We start from the raw sequence: 27824 nt of genomic DNA, 5'->3' as shown, positions 1-27824 counted from the left end.
TTTGTGATGCATCATCAAAATTTAAGGGTTTGCCTGGAGCTTCTTCAGCCCATGCAGAGTGCACAGATCTTCAGATGGATGCTTGGGATGCTGGAAATGTGCAGATTTTACCCCCAGATTTTATTTGTCTCCCACAGTAAATTCTACTCCCAGGAATGGCATTAAATGTCAGGTTATTTCACCCTGAAAAATTAGTTCATCCAGTGGATGCACCTCAAACCTCATCCGCCTACCAACCTTCCCAGCCCCAACATCTTCCCTTCACCCCACTTCAGTCTCAAACACTGTGTTTCAGCCGTTTTATTGAAGTTTGTGTATGAAATAACAGTTTCAAGTTCTAATGAGAAAAAAAAAAAAATTAAAAAAATAAATTCAACATCAGGTAAAAAAATCCACACGACCAAAAAAAAAAAAAAAAATCACTTTTTTTTACTGGTAACTGAACACAAGGCCCACACCACGGTGGAGTCACCAGGACAACGGGAGGCAGCAGCTTGGTTTAGCATCAGACTGGTGTCAAAAAAACCCGAGTTTTAAACTATTGGAACACAGCTCACTGGCAAAACCAGAGTTTAAAATTAACTCAGAGTAACAAGACTGTGTTTAACACCTCCAGTCCCAAATTGCATTGTTCCTGTGGCACCAGATGAGTCAGGATTTAGTGAAGAGTTTCGTTTTTCAGTCCCATACACTGAATTTCACAATATTTCACTGTTAATACACCCAGTGTATGTCCAGTTGAGACAGGCATGGAAAAGCATCTCAGCATTACCCAGTTGCACATGTGAAGGAGGGAAAGCAAAGTCAAAATTATATCCAGCCATCTCCATCCCAGGAAGATCCCATGAAAATAGGATGGGAAATTAAGAAACACGAGCTGCTGCTGTGCTGGAGGTCGATGTGACCTTTTGCCACGTTTTGGGGTCTCAGGTGATGAATTAAGAGCCTGTTCTCTTGAAAAATTCTAAATTCCAACATGAGAAGACCTGACTCTCAGCAGAGAGGGGGATTTTCCTGCAAAACCTGAGCAATTTGGCCAACAAAGTCCAATTCCAGCACATCAACAGCAGCCTAAGGAACGTGGCAGCAAACACATTGTCTGGTATCAAAACCATATTGTATCTCAGGCCCCTCCTGACTCCATTTCCCCTTAATACCACTTGACTCACAATTCCAGCTCTATCAATGACTTGAGCATTGCCAGGTAAATTGTCCTGCTCCAAAATCATCCTCTGGAACAGGATGGACTTAAATGGACTTAAAACCAGCATCAGTGCCTGGCCTGGCAATGGTCAGAGCTGATGTGTTATGGACAACACCAGGCAGGGTCAGAGGCATCTCAGGCCATTCCCTTTGAAACCTGATGATGTAATCTTGGAGAAAGCAGAAAAAATGGGAAAAAGAAACATAAATATACCTGTATCAGAGGCTGGTGGATGAAAATACTGGGATTAGAAATGTGTAATTTAATTCAACCAGGGCTGCTACAGGACTTTAACCTCGTGTTGAGGGATGACTCTGTGCCTTCCAGCTGACTCTGAGCAATGAAAGGAAAAGCAGGAGAGTGAGGAGCACTGTATCTCAGAAATCCCTTAATTTTAAAAGGATTCAGTAGCAATGGTAGCATTTGAACACCTGTCTCAGAAAACACCCAAGTGTGTGTGGGAATGAAACTTCCAGTGTGGTCTAGGGCTGTTTTCTGAGTCCTGGGGGGGGGGGGGGGTTGTCAGCACCTGTGGAAAGAGGTTAGAGTCTGGGATGGGACTGCAGGAACCATGGAATCATAACTTAATAGAATCCCAGACCAGTTTTGTGTTGGAAGGGGCCTTAAATCCCACCTTGTTCTACCCTCTGCCATGGGCAGGGACATTTTCCATTAGACCAGGTTGCTTCAAGATCCATCCAGCTTGGCCTTGAACACTTCCAGGGATGGGGCAGCCACAGCTTTTCGGTGCAACCTGTGCCAGGGCCTCACCAAATCCTGACTTTTCCCCCCAGATCCATCAGGGCAAAGCAGCCCCACAGTTATTTCCTCGTTGCCTCCGACAGCCTGTTCCAGCCACTCCTCTAAGCCCCATCCCTGTGCTGTGTCCCCAGAGCCTTCCTTAGTGCCCTTAAACACTCAGATCTTTCCCTTTCTAATTTTGCTGCCTTCTTAAAACAGCTTAAAACAAGGCATTAAAAACAAGCTGCTTTTCATGACCCTACACCAGCCCCGCTCCCCAGATCAGCTTTTCCTGCCTCTCCAGCAGGATGGAGCCAACAGCAGAGCTCTAAAATTAAATGGGGAGAGGGTTGGTGCTCAGCCTTTCGCTGTGCTGGGCACAGAGGAGAAATATCTGCCTGTTCAGAGTCTAAAGAGCACGTCCAAGGCACGACAGCTCCGAGATGCTCTCGCAGCGTCTGGGAGCAGGGCTTTGAAGGACTATGAATAAAGATGAGCTGCCTGCCTTCGGATGATTATGGGAATCAAAGCACGCTATTTTTTGGATCTTCTCCTGATGTCAGCCATCATTAAATCGCTCCTTTTTTTGGTTTTTTTTAATCGGCTGGATACATTTTTAATTTGCCTTCCCCTGCCAAACCCAGCCCTCCGCTCCCAGCGACATTTCCACGCGGCTGCCCCGCTACGATGGTTATCTTTGGATGCACGAGGCTGGAGTCAGAGTGGTGGCAGCACACATTAATACACTGGACTGACAGTTAAAGGCTATCAAACTCTCAGTAATTGTGAAAAAAGCACATCAACAACCAGCTGGCTCAAGCAAAAGGAACCCGACGGGATGGAGCGACGTCAACACCCGTATGTACAACAGGGAGGAAAGGCTGGAATTTGGCAGGATTGTCACTGGTGTAAGATGTCTGTGAGGTGGTTGGGACGCACCAACCCAACTGTGTGAAGGGATCTGGTTTTTCCCACACCTTCAATCGTCAAAATACGTTTTTGAGCCATAACAGAGACACTTAAACAAGTGGCTGTTGAAAACAGACGAGGTATAATCATGTTACAGACACACACCCCCCCCCATAAAAAAGCTCAAAAATAAAAATAACTTTAGTACCGATACATTCTATCCCCCATTTTAAGGGCTACTAGATCATGTTCCAAAAGAAACTAAATATAACACCTTTGGGACCAGGGCTTCCCAAGATCCAGGTCTGTGTTGCAATCCAGAAAATCAATCTCCCCCTGTTAATATGTCATTATCTCTGTGGGCAAAGCCCCCTTTATGGGGGCTTTGGCTGTTTGCAGCCCAAACCCATCAGCGTGGTAGAAAAGTGGTTTTTGGACCAGTCTCTCATGATTTGAGAGTTGCAGAAGCTTCTGTTCAGTCTCCTTTGCAGGTCAAGATCTCACTACAAACCCATCACGCTGCAGGGAGGCTGCAAACAAACATGTTTTGCAGCTCCTTAGGAGTTTTGGAGGTGACATGGCCCAGAAACACCCAGCTCCCACCTGCCCCAGCTGCCAGCAGCTCCGTCTGTGGCAACTGGGGAGAGAGATCTGTGGTTATTTGGGGTTCCCTGATGGAAACAGGCTCAGCCCTCACCCTCCAAACATTGGGCACTTTTCCTGCTCTTTCTTTAAGGGGTTTTTTTAGGTCTCAGAGTTTTTATGGTCTGAGCATTAATTAATTTTGGTGCTGGAGGGATGCAGGAAGCTGGGTGGACAGGTTTTCTCTGCAGGGACAGGGAGGGATCCTTGGGAGGGAGGTTTGGAAAGCTTTGCAATCCACTCGCAGACCCTTCCAGATCCATGGGGAATTGCCAGCATGGAAATTTGCTGGAGGATCCCATGGAGAAGCTCCCTCTCCCCATCACCCCTCAGGGCAGGGCCAGACTGGAGTTAGTGAGAGCCCCTGCTCTAATCAGCTCTAATTTGTGCAGGCAGATTCATTTCCCACCGGGGCTTGTTTCACCTCTGGGATTCTCTGGCATCCCTGTCCAACCCTGTCACCCTCAGCTCATCTCCGTGGGCTCAAGGACCTGCTCCATGGGCTCCTACAGCGTTCAGGCTCCCCAGCCCAGCTCAGGGACCTGCTCCATGGGCTCCTACAGCATTCCTGCTCCCCAGCCCAGCTCAGGGACCTGCTCCATGGGCTCCTCCAGCATTCCTGCTCCCCAACCCAGCTCAGGGACCTGCTCCATGGGCTCCTACAGCATTCCTGCTCCCCAACCCACCTCAGGGACCTGCTCCATGGGCTCCTCCAGCGTTCCTGCTCCCCAACCCAGCTCAAGGACCTGCTCCATGGGCTCCTACAGCATTCCTGCTCCCCAACCCAGCTCAGGGACCTGCTCCATGGGCTCCTACAGCATTCCTGCTCCCCAACCCAGCTCAAGGACCTGCTCCATGGGCTCCTACAGCATTCCTGCTCCCCAACCCACCTCAGGGACCTGCTCCATGGGCTCCTACAGCATTCCTGCTCCCCAACCCAGCTCAAGGACCTGCTCCATGGGCTCCTACAGCATTCCTGCTCCCCAACCCACCTCAGGGACCTGCTCCATGGGCTCCTACAGCATTCCTGCTCCCCAACCCAGCTCAAGGACCTGGTCCATGGGCTCCTAGACTGTTCCTGCTCCCCAGCCCAGCTCAGGGACCTGCTCCATGGGCTCCTCCAGCGTTCCTGCTCCCCAACCCACCTCAGGGACCTGCTCCATGGGCTCCTAGACTGTTCCTGCTCCCCAGCCCAGCTCAGGGACCTGCTCCATGGGCTCCTACAGCGTTCCTGCTCCCCAGCCCAGCTCAGGGACCTGCTCCATGGGCTCCTACAGCGTTCCTGCTCCCCAACCCCCCCCCAATAAATCCCAGTGCCAGCAGCACCAGCCCTCTCTCATTCCTTCAGCCCCAGGGCCACAAGGTTTGTACCACACTGGGAAGAGTTAAGAGGAGCAATGTCCCACTGAGAGCCAGACCTATATCTGCTCTTCATTCCCCAGCTCATTACACTGACTAAAACTGCTGGGTTTATCACTTTTTCTTTCTTTTCTTGCCATTTCAGCCCATTCTGCTCACCCTGCACCCACACGTAGCCCCCAGAGACTCCTGGTTTTGGGCCCCCCAGCCCTTCTCCCATGAGCAAGGTCTCCACCACCAATGATGCCATGACAGGAGCAGGAATTCAAGCCAAGGAATTATCTGTGATTAGAAAAACAAACAAAATAAATGCAGCTTCACCAAAGTTGATGCATTCCTTTTAAGAACTACATCATTTCTCAACCTTAGGAGAATTTCTCAACCTGAATTTCAACTGGAGTTTGCATGTGGGGCTCAGCCAGCCAAAAAGGAAGGTGACTTCTTCTGCAAGTCCAGAGCAATCCCAGCCTGAACCTGCTTGGATCCTGTCTGTCTTCAAAGCTCTTCTGCAAGGAGAGACACGTGAGGAAGACAGTAGGTTTGCTTTGCCATGAATATTCCAAAGTTTTCCCATTTCAGAGCCTTTCTTCCAGTTAGGGTGTTTGTTTTTAAGTGCATCCCCACTCAGGTTGTGCCTCAAAGCATGTCACAGGTGCCTCCTGTGGATGTTCCTCATCCCCTGCCTGGAATTTGGTGTGAAATGCAGGTAAAGAGCTCTGCTGGGGGCAGGATTCAGGTTTTGGTGCTGCCTCCAGGCAGAGTGGTCCTTGTTGAACCTTCCAGGTGCCTGGTAGAAACCTCACGGCTTGTCCTTGGACACATCAGCCTGAACTCCAGAGTCTGCTCCACAGACATAGTTCTGTCTCCTGTTACCTCCCCCTGAGCATTCCCTTCTTCAGAGGAAGCTCCAACTCCCTTGGTTCCATCCAGTCCAAACTAACATTTCCCAAACCATTTCCAGGGAGTTACAGCACTGCAGACACAGAGGTTCCTGTGCTCATCTGAGTCCCACCAACATTATTCTCACCCTTAAATCCAACACTCTTGCAAGTATTTCCTTGCTTCTCTGACTGAGTATGTGCTGGGCAGATTTGAGTCTCCAAGATGGAAGAGGCAGCATCAGGAGGTGGGATAAAGCTGGAGAGGGAGAGGGGGGGAGCCAGAAGCAGGAGGGACATCAACTGTTTCCATTTATCCCTTTGCAGCTGATTTATCCCTTTGCAGACCACTTATCCTGCTGCACCAGGATAACATTGATCCCTGCAGTTCTAAGAAATGCAGTGAGGTCAGAGAAACCCCAGGTCTAGCAGCTTCCCAGCCCAGCACAGGCAACCCACAGCTCTAAACCTGCCACCCAAAACCTCAGCGTGCAAAACGAAACAGCAATGGGCAAAGGAGGAATGGACTTCCCAAGTGAGGGAATACTGTAATATTCCCTGTGGAAGAGCAGAAAAGGGCACCCAGGCTCTCATGAAACAAAGCATGAGCATGATCAGCCAGGATTCATCTTTTTATACCTTTTCCACCTCTGGAAATTCGATTTTTCCTTAGTTTTCCATGGAGTGATCCTGAAAGCAAGGCACAACTTGTTGACTGTTCAACATCATTTTCCTCAGCATTGCTGGAGATGTTACTTTCTTAAGAAGGACTTAAAGTGAATCACAGCTTTTGGTACAGCACAGAACTACTTATAAAGGGCATTTACAGGAAAGGGAGAAAAATGGAACAGAAATTATTCAGGAATAGCTGAGAGCAGCCCGTGGCCTTCAGCAGGGAACAGTGAGAGCAACTGGATTCCCTCTCTCCCTCCCACTCCGAGCAAAACACTTCGACTGAGCTTTAGCAGCTCTGCTTAATCTTTCCCTTCTGTTTGCTTAAACTTTCAAGTGATTTTTAAAAAAAATAATAATAAAACCAGACTGAAATAATGATGTCCAAATTTCCACCTCCCCTCCTCCTTTTCCCTGGTTTTGCTCAGCCTGGTTATATTGCACATGAGTTGGAGACAATCTTCTGGCTGCAGAGATGTTTCCTTCCACATGAAGCACTTGTTAGAAAACACGGATAAGATGGCAAATACTCCATAGGTATTCATGTATTTATGGACTATGAACTGGGTTTAACTGGGGAGGACAGTCTGGTCCACAGCAGCGTTGGTCACCATGTCCAGGATGTTTGACTTTTCCTTGGGGCTGTTTTATTTCTCAGCACAGTCCTGGAGGTCGTAATTTTGAAACATCTTCTGTTATCTGTTGGGCAGAGCAAAAAAAACCACTTTTATGCTTTGGAAAACAAGAAACAGGTTATTTTTTTTCAAAGTAAAGTGGAAGGGATGTCGCACGTTGGCCCCCTCAGGCAAATTCACGTCTCCATTTCTCACGAATGAAAAGCGAAAACTTGCTAATTAAAATCCTTTAATGGACTAAATACCACACAGTCTAAAGTGAGCTAAAGATAGAAAAGAAGATTCACTAAATAGATCCTGGTTATTAACTATTATCTCACTAATGGAAAGTTCCAAATGCAGAATAATTAGCACGAAGTGGGTTTTCCTCATCATGTTTTTGTCTTAGTCAAGCTGGATTTGTTCCAACTCGATCACACAATATTGTGCAACTGGTTGATCTTATAAATCCAGTACTGGGGCTGATCTCACTCCCGGTGCTTGGACTGTGGAGTTGCTCCCACAGAGCTCAAACTCAACACCCCATTTTGAGGCAGGAATGGAGCAAAGGGCCAGAAAATTGTCCCAGTTTCTGCAGTGCTGGAGCAGTGAGCTCTTGGACCCCCCTGGAATTGCAGCAGTAACTCAACAGCACCAAGGGACTCATCCTGACTCCTATTTTAATATAGGGAGATGCTCTTCTCTGTCTTTAAGACACAGAAATTCCTACAAATTTCATGCAACTGTTTATATCCCTCTCATTTTTCAGAAAATCCATGTTCTGCCTTCGGAGCAATCGAGGCATCCCCTCCTCCCATCAGGTGGGAATGAAGTCAGGTGCTTCATTCCCAGCCAGTGAGGAGGAAAGGGTTGGAAGGAGCTGTAGTCCCAGCTCAGAGCCCAGCCTAAGGCACCAGGACCTGCCTGGTCCCAGCTTAGTCCCCAAATCAGCCTGTTTGCCACAAAGGGAGAGGGAGGATGGAGATATGCAGGATGGGATCCATGTGCTGAGGAGGGAGACATCCACTCTGGATGCTGCAGGGATGAGGATACAGGGGTGGTGATGTGGCAAGGATGATGGGGATGCAGGGATGCAGCTGAAGGGATGATGACATGGCAGGGATTATGAGGATGCAGGGATGAGGTACAGGGATGGTGAAGTTGCAGGAATGATGAGGATGCAGGGATGAGGCACAGGGATGGTGAAGCTGCAGGAATGATGAGGATGAAGGGATGAGGTAAAGAGATGATGAAGTTGCAGGAATGATGAGGATGCAGGGATGAGGTACAGGGATGGTGAAGTTGCAGGAATGATGAGGATGCAGGGATGATGCTGCAGGGATGAGGATGTTGCAGCTATGATGAAGTTTCAGGGATGAAGTTGTAGGGATAATGAAATGCAGGGATGCTGAGGATGCAGGGATGATGGTACAAGGATGAAGGGATGATAAGGATTCAGGGATGAAGTCGCAGGGATGATGATGTTGCAGGGATAATGGGCATGCAGGGATGATGTTCCAGGGACAATGCTGCAGGGATGGTGATATTGTGGGGATGATGATGCATTTGCAAGGATGATGAGGATACAGGGATGGTGATGTTGCAGGGATGATGAGGACGCAGGGATGATGAGGATACAGGGATGGTGATGTTGCAGGGATGATGAGGACACAGGGATGATGAGGATGCAGTTGCAGGGATGAAGTTGGAGGGAGGATGATGTTGCAGGGATGATGCTGCAGGGATTATAAGGATGCAGGGATGATGAAGATGCATTTGCAGGGATGAGGATACAGCAGCAGGGATGAGGATACAGCAGCAGGGATGATGGGGATGTAGGGATGGTGATGTTGCAGGGATGGTGATGTTGCAGGGATGAGGATACCACAGGGATGCTAAAAGCCAGCAGAGAAAGGAAAGAGGAAAGAATTCCCACAAGGAACAAAATTCCCTCGTAAGGCAGTGCAGCACTCAGGGAAATGAGCTTCCAGAGGGGCTCAGTGCTCCTTACAAGGGGCTCAGACCAGCCAGTTGTTCAAATACCAGCTTATCTTGAAGTGCCAGAAGGGACTGTTCATGGACTTAAAGCTAACTGGGGTTTATGCTTTATTAGACTGGGCTTGCTGGGGGGATTACACCCTCTCCCACCTGCCAGCAGGGAAGGGCTTCTGTCTTTTTAGCAAAGCAGTGATCAAACTGCTGGATCTTCAAGCAGCACTGGAGTGTTACACACCCATTAAATAAACACACAAATAAAACCCAAATAGCACCTTCAGCCTGGGAAGTGTCAGTGATTCGGCCATGAAGGGGAAGCTGGAGTTGATGCTCTGCAGATTAAGTGGTAAATAACAATTTTATCCCCACCAGACAAATCATCCAGTGCTTTGGGGTACTCTGGTGCCTTTCCAAGTGTATCCTTGCTCTTGCAGAAAGAAATCCGAAATCCTCAGCCTAACAGTTATGTTATTTCACTGGATTTGGTAGGAACAGCAGTAGGGGTGAGAAGTCATGAGCATTGTGGAGATATCACTGCTCCAGCTCCTGAAGGCACCCAGATGTCTTTCCATCAGACAGGGGTGATGAAATCCTCTCTACTCCAAGAGAAACAGAGGATATTAAACAGCAGCCACAAAAATTAGATGTTTTTGAATAATCTAAGCCAAATAACTTGTATCTGTGCATTTAGAGTTGCTGAACCAGCTCCTGAGAGCACAAGTACAGAGCAGGTCCTGAGTCCTCCCAGGGGACTGGAAAATAGCTCCTGTTTGGGCCAGGTTTTTAAGGGATGAACAAAGTGACCTGCAAAAATGATGGGTCAGGCCATCTGTCACTGATCCCAAACAATATGCTGGGATGGCTGAGTCTTAGCACAGAATTAAAGAGAAAGATATAATTGATGCCAATCAACACAGGGTTAGGGAAACCAGATCTTATCATATTAACTGATATCTCTTCTTACTGAGTCCCAGGCTTGGCTGATAAAGGTGCTTGTGTAAAGCTGTCCTCTGAGAGGATCACATGGCAGTTTGGTTAAGAAAACAGAGCAATAAAGCCAAATTCCCAGGAGATATCCCAAGTGAAACACCCAGCTGACTCCTCATTCATGCCATGCTTTCTTTGAGCATTTTGCTACGAGGATGGGAGAGACATTCCTGAAAGTTTCCAGCCCCAGGAGGAGACAGCCCAGGCTTGTTTCTGATGCTGCAGAAAGATTTCCTCCTTTAATTCAGAGGGATTTGAGGTGCAGAACATTCAGGAGCCAGCACCCACTGATGCACACGCAGAGGTAGGAAACCCCTCAAACCTGCAGTGCTGCACCCAACTCACATTAAACTCCTTCCACATCCCCCCTGCAAACTCAAATTCAGAGCAGGCAAGTTCATTTTAAGCCCAAACTTCTGATGTCTCATTTCTGACCTGCTGCAACAACTTGAGGTTCAAATTGTTACAGAGCCATGGTGGCAGCTCCAAGCAGAGACCAGCAAGGAGGGAGAGGAGGGTTCTCAATTCTAAATGCACAGAGAATTCAGGAGAAATGGGCCATCAGGGTGGAAAGGGAGAGGCACAGGGAAGAAGCCAGACAGAGAGGGAGCTGGGAGTTTGGACTGACAGGAAGCTGAACAGGAGCCAGAGTGTGCCCAGGGGGCCAAGAGGGCCAATGGATCCTGGCCTGGCTCAGGAACAGGGTGGCCAACAGGGCCAGGGAAGTGATTCTGCCCCTGGACTCAGCACTGGTGAGGCCACCCCTGGAGTGCTGTGTCCAGTTCTGGGCCCTCAGCTCAGGAAGGACATTGAGGGGCTGGAGCAGGTCCAGAGGAGAGCAACGAGGCTGGGGAAGGGACTGGAGCACAAGTGCTGTGAGGAGAGGCTGAGGGAGCTGGGGGGGCTCAGCCTGGAGAGGAGGAGGCTCAGGGGAGACCTCCTCACTCTCTGCAACTCCCTGACAGGAGAGGGGAGCCAGGGGGGGGTTGGTCTCTTTTCTCAGGCAACTCTCAGCAAGACAAGAGGGCTGGGTCTTGAGCTGTGCCAGGGGAGGTTTAGGTTGGATATTAGGAAGAATTTCTTTCCAGAGAGGGTGCTCAGCCATTGGAATGGGCTGCCCAGGGAAGGGGTGGATTCTCCGTCCCTGGAGGTTTTTAAGCTGAGACTGGATGTGGCATCAGTGCCATGGGCTGGGAACCACAGCGGGGTTGGATCAAGGGTTGGAGTGGATGATCTCGGAGGTCCCTTCCAACCCAGCTGATTCTGTGATTCTGTGATTCTATGAAATCACAGGAGAGGAGGATGGTGGTGGAAAGGAGAACTGAAGGCAGAGCTGGCATCTTGGGAAGCTGAGTGAAACCTCGGCCTTCCCTCCACCCAGGGGAAACAACTGTGATTATTGGGGTACCCAGGGAAGGTCTGCAGGCTCTGCCAGCCTCAAGAAAGCTGAATTCAGTAAAACCTTTGGAGGAGTCCTTATTTCTTGCTCTGTGCTTCAAAACTGCCTCCTCCTTCCAGAACAGGTTTCACTGCAAAAACTTTCTGAGGCTGCTCAGAAAGGGAAGGGGAGGGGAGGGGAGGGGAGCCACTGGCTCGTCTTGCCACACATCCAAACCCAGCCTGCCCATGTTAGAGATGCTAAAAATGAAGTGCAACCACTGTAGCAAAGCAACAGACGTGCCAGAACTTAAACATGCTCAGAAAAGCGTCGGAATCACAAGTCTGAAGGAAGTGAATCATTCCTAAACAAACCCAGCAGCGCCTGCTGCCGTCGGCGGGGCTGAGCCAGGGGCTCCAAATGAGTGTGAAGGAAACGGCCGTTCCCGCTGAGAGGAGGGGAACAGCAGCCATCAGGGAGCGTTTCAGCTCCTCCTGACTTCAGTGAGAAGCTGAAGGAGATTGGAGACATGTTTTAATTTACTTGAGCATGTCTCGGTTCATAAGCAGAGAAGTGACGGTGCCCTGCGGGGAGGTTCATGCGGGGAGGTTTCCCTGCCCTGCTGCTGAGCATCCTCAGCACGGAAAACTCAGGCTACGAGCAGTGATGAGACACAGACAGACCCTGAAACTTGTGGGTGTCAGAGAGCAGCAGGGCTTGATTCTGTGGCTGCTTTTTTGCCAGCAACAGCGATAAAAGGGCTCCAGCTGCAAGGGCAGAGTGAGACCCTGCACACACCCCTCTTCAGAGGAACCATCCCACACAGGGATGGTTCTCCTGAGCAAAAACTGGGATTTTCTGAGTGACAAAGAGCAGGAGCCCTGACACCTCCCCAGGCAAAGCAGCCAACACATGTCCATCAGGTGGGATAAATATCCCTTTGACAAAGACATCATTACTCATTTTCCTCTTTGGGAAGCCAAGTATGGGAGTAAAAGGTCTCAGTTACATCTCAGGCCCAACCACAGAGGATCTGGGACAGCTTTGGCTGAAGCAAGAGCCAGGAGGGACTGGGGAGACAGGGCTGGGGTTGCTCTGCAGGGACCCCCTGGCAGGGAATGAGTCCCCTCCCTAGGATGGTTCTGCCTTACACGAGGTCTGGACCCCCCCTCCTCATGTCAGTCTCATTTCTGACCTAAGAACTCTCCTATCACCACCCCCAAAAATGAAGTCAAACCACTTCCCCTCCACCACTGCCAGAGAAGTGATTCCCAGCTGGGCTGAGGCACCTCAGGGCACCTGCCCCAAAATATCCTCATCAAAGTGGTGCTGGTCACATTCCCAAGACTGTTTCTGAAGGAAAGAAGCACATCCCTCCATCACTCCATCATTCCATGGTCAGTGTCCAGCTCCCACCTTTGGCTCTGTGCTCAACTCCCACCCTGCACCCACAGCAGCACCCACTGGGATAGCCCAGACCTCTGCCATGCCAACAGCACCCAGAAAAACGGGAAAAGGCAGGAATAGCCCATTCTTAACACATCCTCCAGCTCTGCAACACCCCCAGAGTCAAGCCAAGCACCCCATTCAGACTATGGGTGGGACCCAGAGCAGGAGAGCAGTGAAGGAGACAATTTATAGAATATTGCCCTGCCCACAGCACCCTATAATTATAGAATCATGGAATGTTTTGGGTCAGAAGGGACCTTAAAGGCCATCTATGACAAAGATGACCAGAAATCCCCTATTTCCCTGGGCCCACACCACTGCCCTTGCCGAGGCTGCTGCTGCTCTGAGCTCTCCTTCCCGATGCAGACAGCAAACTGAGGGGCAAAATAAGTTACTTTTGTGCCCTTTTTGTCCATTTGCACTCCCGTGTTTGCAGCCCCCCCAGAGATCACTTGTTAAAGCGTTTAAAAATGGGGAAAGCAAAGCCCTGCTTCCCTCGGGCTGCGCTGGAGCCGCCGTGTGCTCTCACCAGGATATGCATATTTTAAAAGCTTGGCAGGAGAGGGCTCCAAACTACACAATTAAAGAGGTTTTACACAGAACGCTCTCCGTACACACCAGCCACTGCAAGAGACCCTTTCCCTGTGTTATCCCTGCAGGAAAGACCCCTCTAGAGCCCATGACCCTGGATGGCTCCTTTCCCTCTGCTGGGGAAAGCACTTCTCTGCCCTTTGCCTTGCTTAATTGCCCATAAAGTGGGGATTAACAACAAAAACCGACCTCTTTTGTCAAGGGATAGAGCAGGAACAATTGCCTGGGAAGAAATTTAACCCTCCTGGAGGAAAGAGATACCTCCAGCCCTTGTCTGTGTCCACCAGTGCAGTGGGACAGCTACTGCTCTGCTCCTCGGTCACATCGAGCACCCAAAGGGTGCTGGAGAACAACAGACCTTTTTAGAAGAGGTCAGGCCTGAACACATAAAAAACGAGAGGGCAAAGAAACAGGAGAAAAAGGTGGCAGCCTCGAAGTACCAAGTGGAGGGGCCAGGGTTGGGGTTGTTGCGTGTCCCCTGCAGCCCCTGGTACCAAGGATGTGTTTTGAGGTGGCATCAAGGGCTGAAACAGGGGAATAAAATACAGGCAAAGGCAAAGGGAAAGGGAAGGGAGCCTGTGAAAAGAGGGAGCAGGCTGTACAAGGCTCTAGAGCACCCAGTGCCTCTATACTGGGGGTTGGAATGAGATGATCTTTAAGGTCCTTTCCAACCCAAAGCACTCTCTGATTCTATGATAAACTGAAAGCATCCATGGAGACAGCTCCAGCCTCCCAGGGCTGCATCCCTTGCTCCCATCCTGCAGTGCCAGCAGTGTGATTTGTCTCTAAGGTGACCAGAAGGACAGGGGAGGAGGAGGACATTTCTGAGAGCATCCCTGGGGCCGAGATGGGGATTACCAGTGCTCCAGGGTCCCTGCTGCCCCGTGCTCGCTGGCTGGGCACTGGGAAATGTCAGCCAGGAGTTGTGGTAATGCCCTTTCCTCCATTTAATGTAATAAGCTGAGGCTGGAGGAGCCCTTTGCCTTGCAGACAGCAGGCAGCAGCTCTGCTAATACTAATCCCCTAATGCTGCCCCTCTAAGCACATTAGGAACAGTTGAGTCCAACACGCTGCGAAGGCTGAGGCTCATCTTTAACTCCCCAGGGACTGTAAAACACTCCCTGGTCCCCTAACAGGAGGCTCATGGCAAGAGAGAAGAGCCAGTTTAATAACAGCTGGTGTGGAAAGAGCAGTTTTTCAGTGATCTCTCCAATTCCCCACACAACACGTGCAGCAGCCAGTCCCAGGGAAACCACCAGACCACGGAACAGAAAGTATCTGTAGTAGAATCACAGAATGGTTTGGGTTGGAAGGGATCTTAAGGACCATACAGTTCCACCCCCCTGCCATGGGCAGGAACATCTTCCACTGTTCCAGGTGGCTCAGGTTGCTCAGTTTATCTCATTGAACCTACAAGACAGCAGAGAGGGAAGATGCTGAGAGAAAAAGGGCAGACCATCAAAAGGATCCCCCCAGTTCTCCACTTACATTTTCTGGGTGCATCTGAAGAGCAGCAGTGATTTTATATTTTTCAGTGATACCACTCAGTACTGAAAAGTACTTTTTTCAGAGGGAAAGAGGTGACATTTAGGTTGGATATATGGAAGGAATTCTTCCCTGGGAGGGTGGGGAGGCCCTGGCACAGGTTGCCCAGAGAAGCTGTGGCTGCCCCATCCCTGGAGGTGTCCAAGGCCAGGTTGGACAGGGCTTGGAGCAACCTGGGCTAGTGGAAGGTGTCCCTGCCCATGGCTGGGGGTGGAACTGTATCTCTAAGGTCCCTTCCAACCCAAACCATTTGATGATTCTACTGGAGAAAAACTGCCTTTTACTCCAGTGGGTGAAGTGGTTTCCTTGCCACCTCTCCCATCCAGCACCATTTACCATCAATCAAATCCATTTGAAACCATTCTGCCCCTACAAAATCAGGCAGGGAGGAGTCAGGAAAACAAATCAACAACCTGCAAGGTTTGTGCTTATTTTAGATGGCAGAGAAACCGAAAATTGTTCTGTGCTGTTTCCAGGAGCACATGTGGTTTCCGCACCCTGAGCAGCTGCCACGAGGAAAACAGAGACAAAAAATTCATCTGCAAACTCTCCAAATGAGATGTTTCCACTCCTTTCAGACTCAAACCCTCCTTTTAGGAATATGCATTGTGGGAAAGCTTTAATAACAATAAAATTTAGTAACAATAAAAGTTAATAACAACAAAAAGGGAGAACTCATAGGCAGAAATGGTATTTCAGCCTACTGGCAGCCTGGGCAAAAGGCAAGTTGGGGTGTTCCCAGTTATCCCAGACAAGGAATTCCAGTTATCCTGGATAAGGGAACTCAGGTTTGTAACTTGCTGTAATGCTCCAGAGCATCTTCCTAATAAAGATCATTTGTCTGACCCTCAGCTGATGAAAACCACAGAAGCTCCAATAAAACCATCACACACCAGGAGCCAAGGAGCTGCTGTGATGTTTTTCTTGGGGCTAAGGGAGAGTTTACAAACTGTCCAGATCCTTTAAAACTGGGATAAAGTCCCAGCTAAACTCTGATTTTGGCATGGCTGGCATCTCTCAGGACAAATCCCCCTCTCCACACCCTTGGGAAAAGTGTTACTTGCACAGGTTGGGGCCAGAACTCTCTCTTCTGAACACCTTTGCCGTGTGCTACCCCAAAGGAATTTGGCTTTCTTTAACCCAAAATCCAGCAAAACTGAGGAGAGTCAGAGCCAAGGTCCTCAAGGCTGAGCAGCCTGGAGCTGGAAGCATTAAACCACTGAAAACCACCTTTTTAGCACAGAATTGAAGAAATCCAGCTGCAGAGAAGCAGCAGAGACTCCCTCCTACCACAGCACTAAAAAGTAAAGTGAACAGCAAATATAATCAGAGGAGCTACAGGAAGTGATCCCACTTTATCTAAAATTTATAAAAATACCCAAGAGCAGCAGGATAGGCTGGAAAATAAAAGTAAGCAGTGGAAAGCATGGGGTTTGTCCCCCCAAAAAGCAACATTCCTTTATGACTCCATTAAAGTGTGTCCCGTGCAAAGCTCACCTGATCCCTTCAGATGTCCCGTGGCCCCTGGTGCACACGTGAAGATGAAGGTGGTGAGTTTTCCCTGGTGGGGTTTTTGGTTATTTTTCAGTCCTGCTCTCTCCTGTCCCCCTTGTCTCCCAGAGCTGCTGAGGTTTCCCAGCCGAGCTTCCCGCTCAGGACCGTTTCCCACTGGGTTTGGAGTCATTCTTGGTGGAGCAGGATGAACCTCCATCCCCAGATTTCCCTGCCAAAATTGCTCCTCAGCAGGGGACAGGTGGGTTTGGAGGTGTTTATTGCCTGGGGGGGCCTCATTGGGCACAGGGGCCGTGGCCCAGGAGGGGGGTGTGAAGCCACGATGTCCTGCGGGATGGCAGGGCTGGAACCATCTGGAAAAAGGTTTTTTGCAGGAAGAGCGAGGACCAAGGGGGATGGGAGCAGGGATGCCATGACAACCTTTTGGGGTTTCCCAGGAAACCAGGGTCGCCATGGCAACTGCATCACTCCTGGTTGGAATCAGTGACTTCCGCTGGAAGGCGTGCTCACCGCTCTAATCTTCTTGCGATAAGAGGCTGCATCTCTCCCAAAAGCATTGCAAAAAAAGGAGGAAACGTCCCTTTGTCTCTGGCTGGGTGGGTTTGGAGGCTGCCCAGAGATGATCCGGCATCCCCTGGTCCTCACTGGCATCTCTCTCGGCTCCCGAAACCACTGCATTGTGCCTTTCCCTTCCCTCCTCCCCACACGCAGCCCCTCTGCACAGATCAAGCTGGATGGAATAATTCCATCAGTTACACGGGAAGGGAACTAAGAACGAAAAACAAGAGCTCTGGGTTGGGGGGTTTTTCTATTTAAATCAGCATTGATTGCACTCCGTCTCTGACCAGATTAGAATTTCATCAACAGTCTAATGGGAAAAAAAAAATGGAATCTGTGATGTGCCCGTAATGGCTCATCACAGGATTCAATATAAAGCATTGTTTAACGACGTGGTAACAGAGACTCTCTGCAAAATTAAACGGTTGTTTCCTCCCAACCCCCTCCCAGTGCTCTCGGCTACATGTTTTCCTCATTCCCCCACCCAGCCCGGGGTTGTTAATCCAACAACTGAGCTTATGTGACGGCAGGGAAATCGGCTCCACGCTGCCTTCAGGGAAAGGGGGAGGAAATTCAGGAGCAAAGCCAGAGGATCCCCAAAACCCCACAAAGCAAAGCTGCCCTGCAACACGTTGCAGAACATCTGTTTCGACAGTGAGTGTGGTTTGTCTTCATCTTCCTTGTCTTGTTACCCTTTAGCCGTCCTCTTCTTTGGAGAATTTTAAATCCTTTTATTTTTGGATCTTTAGAAAGGAAGGATCTAAAAAAAAACCCATATCAAAAGGAGGGCACACACAGACCGACGATGGTGCATGTTCCACACAACACCGACACACAGTCACTTTGCATTATTATTGTTATTATTATTATTATTGGTAGCATTTTACCGCATCCTCAGGTTTTTGTTGCTGTTTGTTTGGTTTGGGATTTCTTTTTTAAACATCCGTGAAGATCTTTTTGATGTTCACACAGTTGGGATTGTTTGTGGTTGTGCAGTTGCCTGCTTTGAAGGCAGCCTGTTTGAATGCACTGTGGTTGATCCCCCCTTCCTCGATGACCATGTATTCGGACTTGCTGAGGGTGGAATTGCTGCGAGCCTTCTTCATCTCCTCGCTGGACGAGAGGTGCTGGCAGCTCCCAACGTGCATGTACTGGGCTTGTTCCTCACCTTCTGTCTCCCGGTGGTAGAAATAATTGAAGTTGGAGACTATCACAGGCACGGGGAGGGCGATGGTCAGCACCCCCGCGATGGCACAGAGAGAGCCCACGATCTTGCCCCCAATAGTGATGGGGTGCATGTCCCCGTAGCCCACCGTGGTCATGGTCACCACGGCCCACCAGAAGGCATCGGGGATGCTGCTGAAACCCGAGCTGGGGTCATCGGCCTCGGCGAAGTAAACGGCGCTGGAGAAGAGGATGACGCCGATGAAGAGGAAAAATATCAACAGGCCCAGCTCCCGCATGCTGGCCTTGAGGGTCTGCCCCAGGATCTGCAGCCCCTTGGAGTGCCGGGAGAGCTTGAAGATGCGGAAGACCCGCACCAAGCGGATGACTCGGAGGATGGCCAAGGACATGGCTTGCTGGCCATTGCCTTGCCTCTCGGCCAGCTCAGTGCCCAGAGTGATGAAGTAGGGAATGATGGCCACAATGTCAATGATGTTCATGATGTTCTTGGAGAAGGTGGCCTTGCTGGGGCAGGCAAAGAAACGGACCAGCAGCTCGAAGGAGAACCAGATGATGCACAAAGTCTCCACCACAAAGAAAGGGTCAGTGAAGGACGACACCATGGAAGCAGCCGAGGACGAGGAGTTGGTGAAGACTTCAGGTGGGAGTGGGCCACCGCCCGTCCCAAAGGTCCCCCCAGTTCCCTCATAGTCGTGGTCATCCCTGAATTCAGGCAGGGTCTCCAGACAGAAGATGACAATAGAGATAAGGATGACCAGGACAGAGACGATGGCAATGCCTCGGGCCGGCCCAGAGCTCTCAGGGTACTCGAAGAGGAGCCACACTTGGCGCTGAAACTCCTTGTCGGGAAGCGGCCGCTGCTCCTCCCGAATGAAACCCTCGTCCTCCCGGAACTTCTCCATGGCCTCCTCCCCGAGCTGGTAGAAGCGGATCTCCTCGGAGAAGATGTCGATGGGGACGTTGACGGGCCGCCGGATGCGCCCGCCCGACTGGTAGTAGTAGAGGATGGCATCAAAGCTGGGGCGGTTGCGGTCGAAGAAATACTCGTTGCGCAGGGGGTCGAAGTAGCGCATCCTCTTCCGCGGGTCCCCCAGCAGCGTCTCAGGGAACTGAGCCAGCGTCTTCAGCTGGGTCTCAAAGCGCAGCCCCGAGATGTTGATCACCACCCGCTCGCAGCACTCGTGCTCCCCAGCGCCCGCGGGCTGCCCGGCGGGCGGGGCCGGGGCCGGGGGCTGCTCGTAGCGCTCCCCCCCGAGCAGCGCGGGAGGGGGCTGCGGTTCCTCCAGCAAAGGGTCTCCTCCGCCGCCTTCCACCACGGTCATGCTGCCCTCCTCCCCTTCCTCGCCCTCCTCCTCCTCCTGCTGGGGGCCGGGCTGGGGGGCGGCGGGGGGCTCGGTGTAGCCCAGGTTGTGGTGGCTGCTGCTCGAGCCCCGCGGGTGCCGGCCGGCGCAGGAGGCGGCGGGAGAGTGGAGCAAGCTCCGGCGCTCGTCCATAAAGGTGTGGGGCGGAAGGGGAAGGGGGGGGGAGGGAGGATCGGAGAGGCGGCAGCCGAAGCCTCTTCTTCCTCCTCTTCCTCCTCCTCCGGGCGGAGAGGGAGAACCAGCCGGTCAACTCCTCCGGCGGCTGCCGCTGCTCTGAAGAGCCGAGGCTCTTCTTAAAAAATCCGCCCCCAGCCCTAGCACCGCCTCACTCGGTCACCGCTCCCGGAGACACCCACCAGCCCCCGGCCCTGCCCGCAGACCCCGCCAGCTGCGGACAGCCCCTCCCCGGCCCTGCCTGGGGGACCCCCCTCCGTCCCCCAAACAGCGCCGAGGGGCTTCACAGTCTCCTGTGAGAGCATCCTTTGGTGCTCAGCGGCTTGCAAGTAGGGAGAGGGGTTTTGGGGGTTTTTTTCGTTTGGTTTTTTTTTTTTCTGGCAGAACCGCTGCCTAGAAAGAGTTTTTCTGCCCTTCCCTGTGTGAAATGTGATTTTTATTCTGGATTTTGGGGGTTGCCTGTTGGTTTTCAGCCACGGTTTCACGCGGTGGCAGGGCTGTGGGCAGGGGAAAGCCGACAGCGCAGCCAGAGACAACAGTTGGTTTGAATCAGCGTCTGGGTTAGGCTGGGGATTGTTTTTTCTGTCTAGGAGAGCGTGTACATATGTATGTGCACACACGTGTGTGTGCTTGTGCTCCTCTTCAAAATAAACAGAGAAGCAAAGCTGAGCCAGCCCTCGACCAGGGAGGTTTCAGGCTGGACCCAAATCTGTCTTTCAGACTTTCCAGCAAGAAAACCAAAACCCTTCAGTTTGTTGGTTTTTTATTTTTTTTTTTTTCTTTCTCCCTTCAGTTGATCTTATGCAAATGGTTCAATTCTGGGCAAAAGGGACTTTTCCAGGTGAAAAACCTCCTCTGCAGGAACTCGGCGCAGGAAAACACCCTGTCTCCAGGAGATGTGGATCAGGGACAACCTCTGATCTCTGCACCCCCATCAACCCCCCCTCCAATTTTCACAACTCACCCCAACAGCAGAAGCACTTCAATCTCCAATCATGTGACAAGTGGGGTTTATGCAATTCAGAGAACTCCTGGCTTAGGAAAGAATCATGGAATGCTTTGAGTTGGAAGGGACTTTATATCTCATCTCATTCTACACCTGAGCCATGGGCAGGAACACCTTCCACTGGACAAAGAGCTCAGCCATGAGGGTTGGGGAGAAGTGAGAAGGGAGACCACTTTCCCTTCCAGAGCCAGATGGGTGGTCCCACCATGATGAAGTTTAAAACCCCTCCACCATCCCCACTTGAGCTCATCTTCCTGGTTATTTTTAACCTGCACAGCCTCCAGAAAATAAGGAGAACAAAAGATGAAAAAAATTAAACTTATTTATACCTTAAATCAGAAACAAGCTGTCCAAAATACACAAATCTGGGTGGGGGAGGAACAACAACAAATATTGGTGTAAGAGCTGAGCCTGAGCTCTAAAGGGCAGATGAAGAGCGTGGATGGAATCTGAGTGAGCTGAGCCCACCTTCTTCTTTGCTGACAGAGTGGAAAACACCTCTGCCACCAGAAATCAGGGAGGATTCCCACAGGAATGAGCCCCAGCAAGGTGTGGATGAAAAGGTGGACATTGACTCACAACCCCACGCAGGGACACTCATCTCTAGGCCATGTCACCTTGCCCCAGACTTGGACACAAGTCTCTTGTCACCATCTCCATCCATGGCTTTAAGCCTCACTTTTAAGACCTGTTTTCCTTGAGGGTCCAGATCTCCTGGGATGAGGGTATTGAAGCACTGGATCCCCAGTACTGCTTCCCCAGCAGTTCATAGTGCTCATCAGCAACATGCTCCCAGTAAGAGCATCCACCCCTCCTGTCCAACCCACAGCATCTTCCAGCCATCCCAAACCCCAGATAAAGCAGAGAGCAAAGCCCTGGAACACCATTAACCCTTGAGCTCCCCTTGTTGCTTGCAGGTTGAGAAAAATCCCTGGCAAAATTTCCCATCCAAGTTTGAGGCTTTATTTTCATAAACATGAAACAGCCATCATCCCCTCACCACAGTCGTGTGTGGCAGTTAAAAACTTGTCTGGCTCATCCTTTTTCCCTGCTAGGATTTCTGCCAATAAATCAGTGTTGTCTGGTCTAAGGCAAACAAACAAGGCTGCTTCAAACCATGAACATTTATTGAGGACACAATGCTGGAGGCAACAAGGTGTAACTTCCATAGTTGCCATGATTTACTCTGAATCTGTCAGGGGCAAACTCATCAGGAATTAACGATGGAGCCACAGACCTTTGGGATGCTGCTAGGAAAATATTTCCCTTGAAACCAGAAGGATTAAGCCCTTACCCCACACAGACATTAACCCTTGAACTCCTGCAGCTTTAGTCACTGGCTCAAAGGATTTCTCCAGGGGCTGGTGGCCCCAGGCATGGTGTGTCCTCCTGGCCCTGTTTGCTCCTCCTGCTTCCCTGTAATCCTATCAAAGCCAATTAAGCTGTACCAGGCAGCAACATAGCTGCAGGCAGAGGGCAGCCAGAGGGACAGATCACCTCCTCTCCAGCCATAACCCCTCAGCTCCTGGCTTCTCCTGGGGTTTCCAGCCCAGGTTTGGATCATCACCAGGGATGCAGCAACAGCATCAACTCCTCCATGAGCCTCCACCAGTTCCCCAGAGGGATTTGCATCCAGGAACTGCAGCAAGCCCAAAATTTGTCAGGCAGCAACAGAGGTGGTCTAGGTCAAGTCCCAAATCCTGGATTTCTGAGCACAGGGGCAGGAGAAGGGACATCTCTGTGGTGTCTAACCCAGACAGAGCTTTCCTGTGAGCTCAGAGCTCAGTGCAGCATCAAACCTGCTCCTCAAGGCTGTGGTTTGCTGTCTAATGCGAGATGTCTCAGACTTCCCTCTGCAAATTTCCCTCTGCTTTTTCATCCATCTCCTCTGCTGCATCTGGTCTCCACAAATTTGATTTTATTCTTAATGTCCATTTAAGAAATCCCCCTGTGCAATTACCTACGGGCTGCCCTGGAACAGCAGACGCAGCTCCTATGAAGAAGCAGAGCAAGCATCATGCTTTTCCTCCCTCAATGCCCCTCTCAGGGCAGATTTTCCAGCAGAGGGGACACGTAGCTTGCCTCTTCACACAGCCAGACCCAGACCATGAGGGAATCCACCCAGCATCCCTCCCCAGGGGAACACTGGCTGCACAAAACATCTCAGGATGTTCACTGTGACTCTCAGTTACTCCCAGCCTCGGGGCTGCCCTGTCATCCTTCTTTCACCTTGAAATGTTCCTTCCTTCTTGATGGATCCCAACATCTCCCAGGCAGCTTTTTGGGGTTGTTTTTCACCCACCAAACCCCCCCTTGTCCCCTGTTAGCACCAGCAGCTGGGCAGAGAGTGGCAGCCCAGCTGTGGCAGTGAGCAGGATGTCAACCACCCTCCCCTCCCTCCCATTTCAATGGGAACTCTGCTTCCATTGATAAATTTGAGACAAATCTGCTCATCTTTATTTCGGAGGATCAGAAACCTTTCAGCACAAACATGGTTACAATAATACCTTAATGCACTGCAAATGTATTGTCTCTCCTCCCACAGCAAAGCCTCGACTGCTTCATTAAGGCAGAGAAGTATTAACTCCCTGGCAAGGTTTCCCATCTCATCTCATCTGGGAAACATGAGCCCAACCTCTGCTGCTCATAACGCTGATAAATGTTACAGATAAAAGCTCGAGGTTGTCCCTGGGATCACTAATCACAGCCTGAACCCTTTGCAGGCAGGACTGCAGAGACTGTTGGCATCAGCCAGTACAGCAGCAACCTGACTTTTCAACATTAACTTGGATCAATCATGAAATCAAAGAATCGTGGACTTGTTCAGGTTGGAAAAGCCAGCTGAGTCCAACTGTTTACCCAGCACTGCCCAGGCCACCACTAACCCATGTCCCCATTTAAAACTGCCTTTTAAATTCCTCCAGGGGTGCTGACTCCACCTCTGCCCTGAGCAGCCTGTGCCAGGGCCTGACCATCCTTTTGGTTAACAAATTTTCCCTGCTCCCCAACCTGAACCTCCCCTGGCACAACCTGAGGCTGTTTCCTCTTGTCCTGTCACCCAGCAGTTGGGGAATAAGTTGAACAACACACCTTCTGGCTCCAGACTGGCCAGTCCTGCCATTCTCACTCTCTGCCTCCCAGAGGTGGGAGCATCCCTACAGTCCCTGAGGCTCCCACCCTTCCAGAAGAGCTGGGATGTACCCCAAGAAGGGGTCACTGACCCCGTTTCCAGAGATCATGAACCCCATTTCATCTTCTTGAGCCACAAAAGCATCCCATGAGTGTTACCCCTTGGGGATAAGACACGTTCTCCACCAACGCCATCCAGGGAGGCAGCAGGAGGGATGAGGAATGAATCTTGATTTCCCAGGATGGATTTAGTGCTCTAACTCTGGGGCACATAATCCCTATTCCCGTCTCTGTCTCAGACTCTGGGAATAGCTCAGTCGTGGGGTGAATCCTTCAATCCCTCTGTGCCTCAGTTTCTCATTTGTGCATTAAGGGAGTATCTCTGGCCTCCCACCTGAAGTGTGTTTAAATCCTACACCAGAAGCTTCTTGCTGTGCTCACAGTTGCAGAAAACAAGACACTGAAATTTGGAAGAGGGAGGAAAATCCAATGCTGTCCAAATCCTTGGTTTGCTCAGCCCTCAGCACAGGTGAAGAGCATCACTGGGAGCTCTGTGGGGATAACTGATGCCTCTTTAACAGGACATTTGGCACCAGGCACAGCAGGACTCCAAACACCCTGGGAGTCTCTCTGACTGCTGCAGCCCAGCTGCTGAAGGCAGAAGATCTTCAGAGAACAGTCATTGCTGCAAATAGAGGGGAGAAGTGAAAATTGAAACTGATAACCCAAAATAACTGAGCATGGACAAGAGCTATTTTTCATGGGGTTTTTTCCTCACAAAGCTGTGGATTGAGCAAGAGCGTTTCTTGGCCTGCAAGGAACAAGTTTTGTGGGCAAAAAAGATCAGCTTGAACAGAGCTAAATTCCATCCAGCCTGTGGGAATCTGTGGGTTACGACTCGGGATGGAGTCAGACCTATTTTAATATCCTAAAAACGTGATTAACTGGGTGGCATTATGATGGCTCAACAATGTTAATGCCAATTCAGCTGTAATGGGGATCACATTCCAAGGCCTCCACAATGACAGCAAATGATACCTCCAGACTGTCCTCCACAGCTCCTGTTGCACGGCATTATTTGATCATTAAGATCTAAGATTACATTGACAAAGCAATTTAACCACAAATCCTGGGGAAAGGCAGGGCAGCATTCCGTTGTCCACAGGAGTGGAAGATGACCTGAGCTTGTGTGAGGGGAGGAGGAAAACCAGGGAACATGTCAGGGATTAGGGGTGAAGCTGGGAGAGCATCAGTGTTAATCCAGACGCAGCCTCAGCGTGAAGATGTGAAAACCCCAATTTCTGGCAGCAAAAAGCATGGTGTGGGCTGGGGGGGACTGTTTGCCCCCTGAATACTTTATTCACTTCTGGTTGTGGTTGGTGACAGTCACTTTGTGAGGTGGCACAAACTTACACCACCTCCCTGAGCCGAGCAAGTCAAAATGACATCCCCTGGCAGGGAAAACTCTTGGAATCCCTTACAACCAAACCCAGCAACTTTATGTGTCTGAATGAATGTGCTCAAAGCAGTTTGCCCTAAAATACAGGCTCTGACTCTTCACAACAGTATTTTAAGGTGAATTTTCAGAGGATGCCTAAGATACCCAGTGCCAATTGGTGCTTAACTCCAGCTGCACTAACAGCCCTGTTTTTAAGAAAATTGGTTTTGCTTTCCACAGAAACACCAGAGAATCTGTAAGTCACTGCTGTGCCACAAAGCATCCCTTGTGCAGGCTCAAGTGTTTATTTTTAAAACGTGCCCTCTTCACCTTTCTCCACTCCTTAGCCAGTTATATCCAGACAAATAAATTGGATCAGAGAAATGAAGGAATTTTTCCTGTGTTCGGCAGCTGGGATGGAACCAGCCTTGACCCTCCTCTGCCCAGCACCAGGCACCAGAGCCCCTCAGGAATTGGATCCACGAGAGCTGGGCAAGGAGGAGATGGATGGAGGGCTCTGAGCTGTCTCACCCCAGCACGAGATCCCTGTGACAGCCCCTGGGTCAGCTGACAGACTGTCAAGGACTTTCAAACTGTGGTTTTTTCTCTTGGATTTTTCCACCTTTCCCCAGTCCTCCTGATTTTTATTGTGGCTTTTCATTTGCTCGTTCAGTGAACGTCGTGTCAGAGAGGAGGGAAATGGAATTGCAGGAGTTTGATTGACACAGCCCAGGGGGAGACACTGAGGGCTGAGGCACTGCCATGGTGCTGTGTTCAGGGGGACAGGATGGCTGTCAGTGACATGTCTGGGGGGTTGATGGGGAAGAGCCACCATTTACAGAATCATGGCATGGTTTGGGTTGGAAAGGACCTTAAAGCTCATCCAGTCCCACCCCCTGCCATGGGCAGGGACACCTTCCACTAGCCCAGGTTGCTCCAAGCCCTGTCCAACCTGGCCTTGGACACTTCCAGGGATGGGGCAGCCACAGCTTCTCTGGGCAACCTGTGCATTGATACAGCCTGGGGACAAACCAGCCCTTGGAGAGCAAGACTTGTCCCCCAGAGCATCCCAGTCCCTTAAGGACTGGCAGGATTGGAGGAGCCCAACCCAGCTCTGGGTATCCCCAGTCCTCCTGTAACTATGGTAACCCACAAAACCAAACTGAGGGGACTCTCCAGGTTCCACCAAAATCACACAACAGCTTTTGTGCTATGTGAAACTGCTGGTGGTTAAAACAGGGAACATGCAGAGGAACAGAGAAAGGAGAGAAAATCCCCTCTTTTAGTTCATCTTTATGCCTTCTAACAAACACAGGAGCAAACTCACTGTGGGAGAATTATCCTGAAGCCACCAAACTTCCATTAGAGTTTGATAAAGTCTTGGAGTGAAACAGGGTGACTCTGCCTGGCTGAAATGAGAGAGTCAAGACACAGAGACCAGGATGCTCCAGAGGGCTGGACCCCCAGCGACACCATCCTCAGGCTTTTGGCCTCAGAGGAAATGACAAAATAGCAAATTAAAGCTTGCACAGGTCACCAGGCAAAACACATCAGTGCTGCCCCAGCTTCCTGGCCTCAGTTAATCAGTTCACATGAGGCAGTGCTTTGAGAGCAAAAAACCCTCCCCCTGCATTAAGTGGTAATATTCATCATCCACTTCCCAGCTGGAAATCCAGGGGAAACTCTCTTCTGCCTCAAGGCTCTTCTGTCTGTCCTCCCTGTCCTCACCTTAACCCAGATCACCAGTGCTGGTTTGGTTTGCTGCAGAAATCCCTCTCTCAGGTTGTTGGGGAGATGAATTTGTTTGCAAACACAGGCCGGGAGTTCTTTTGGCTTAATGTAACATCTGGACGCTGGTAGAGCTGCATTTACCTGTGACATCTGGACGCTGATAGAGCTGCATTTAGCTGTAACATCTGGATGCTGAAAGCTCTGCAGAGCCTGCATGTAAAGCTGAAGGTCCCTAAAGCTTCCCAGCCGTTGGGCAAAGGCTTCATTTCCAGCTGGGAAACCCAAACCAGCAAAAATTCAGAGCGAAGGAATTTGTCTGCAGAGAGCTCAAAGATCCAAGCTCTGCAGCTCAACCCTGTGATTTATTTTTAATCAGATTTCCTGCTTTTTAGCTTCAACAGTTCTGGGGGATCCCCCTGAAACCCGCTCAGAAATCCCCACGTGCTGTTTGCAAGGAGGGATGGGCCAAAAACGACTTGAGGAGGAGCAGATAAGTGGCTTTTTGTCTTCCTAAGTGCTCTCATCAGGACCAGAGGTGTGAGGGGTGATGGTCCTGCCAGGAGGTCACCCATGGGTGCCACAGGTCAGGCTCATTTTGCTGACCCACGTTCTTTTTGCCAAGGGGTAACAAATGAATTCTGCCCACAATTATCACAAGATTTGCTCGAAGGACTTTTCTTACACAGCCCCCCAAAGCCGCCACGTTCCTCTTTTCCATTTCTCTAAGCTCCAGATGGCAACATAACCAATTTGGGGGGGGTTTTCT

At 50.4% G+C, this 27824-nt stretch overlaps 1 protein-coding gene across 2 annotated transcripts; it reads right to left on the bottom strand.

Moving 5' to 3' along the window:
- Positions 1-285: 285 nt before the first annotated feature.
- On the bottom strand, positions 286-19870 carry LOC135402482 (potassium voltage-gated channel subfamily A member 3-like). 2 transcript variants are annotated; one of them, XM_064635713.1, is made up of 3 exons: positions 16462-19870; positions 4039-7104; positions 286-3987 (listed from the first exon to the last, which is right to left on the bottom strand). In XM_064635713.1, the coding sequence occupies exon 1, from the start codon at positions 19710-19712 to the stop codon at positions 17970-17972; it is 1743 nt and encodes a 580-aa protein (XP_064491783.1). In that variant the 5' UTR covers positions 19713-19870; the 3' UTR covers positions 286-3987; positions 4039-7104; positions 16462-17969. The 2 variants fall into 2 exon arrangements, with proteins under 2 accessions (XP_064491783.1, XP_064491782.1); XM_064635712.1 differs by having other exon boundaries at positions 286-7104.
- Between the last annotated feature and the right edge of the window lie 7954 nt (positions 19871-27824).

The sequence above is a fragment of the Pseudopipra pipra genome, chromosome 25 (assembly GCF_036250125.1).
Source record: "Pseudopipra pipra isolate bDixPip1 chromosome 25, bDixPip1.hap1, whole genome shotgun sequence".
NCBI lineage: Eukaryota > Metazoa > Chordata > Aves > Passeriformes > Pipridae > Pseudopipra > Pseudopipra pipra.
This window is presented reverse-complemented; position numbering and strand designations above follow the sequence as displayed.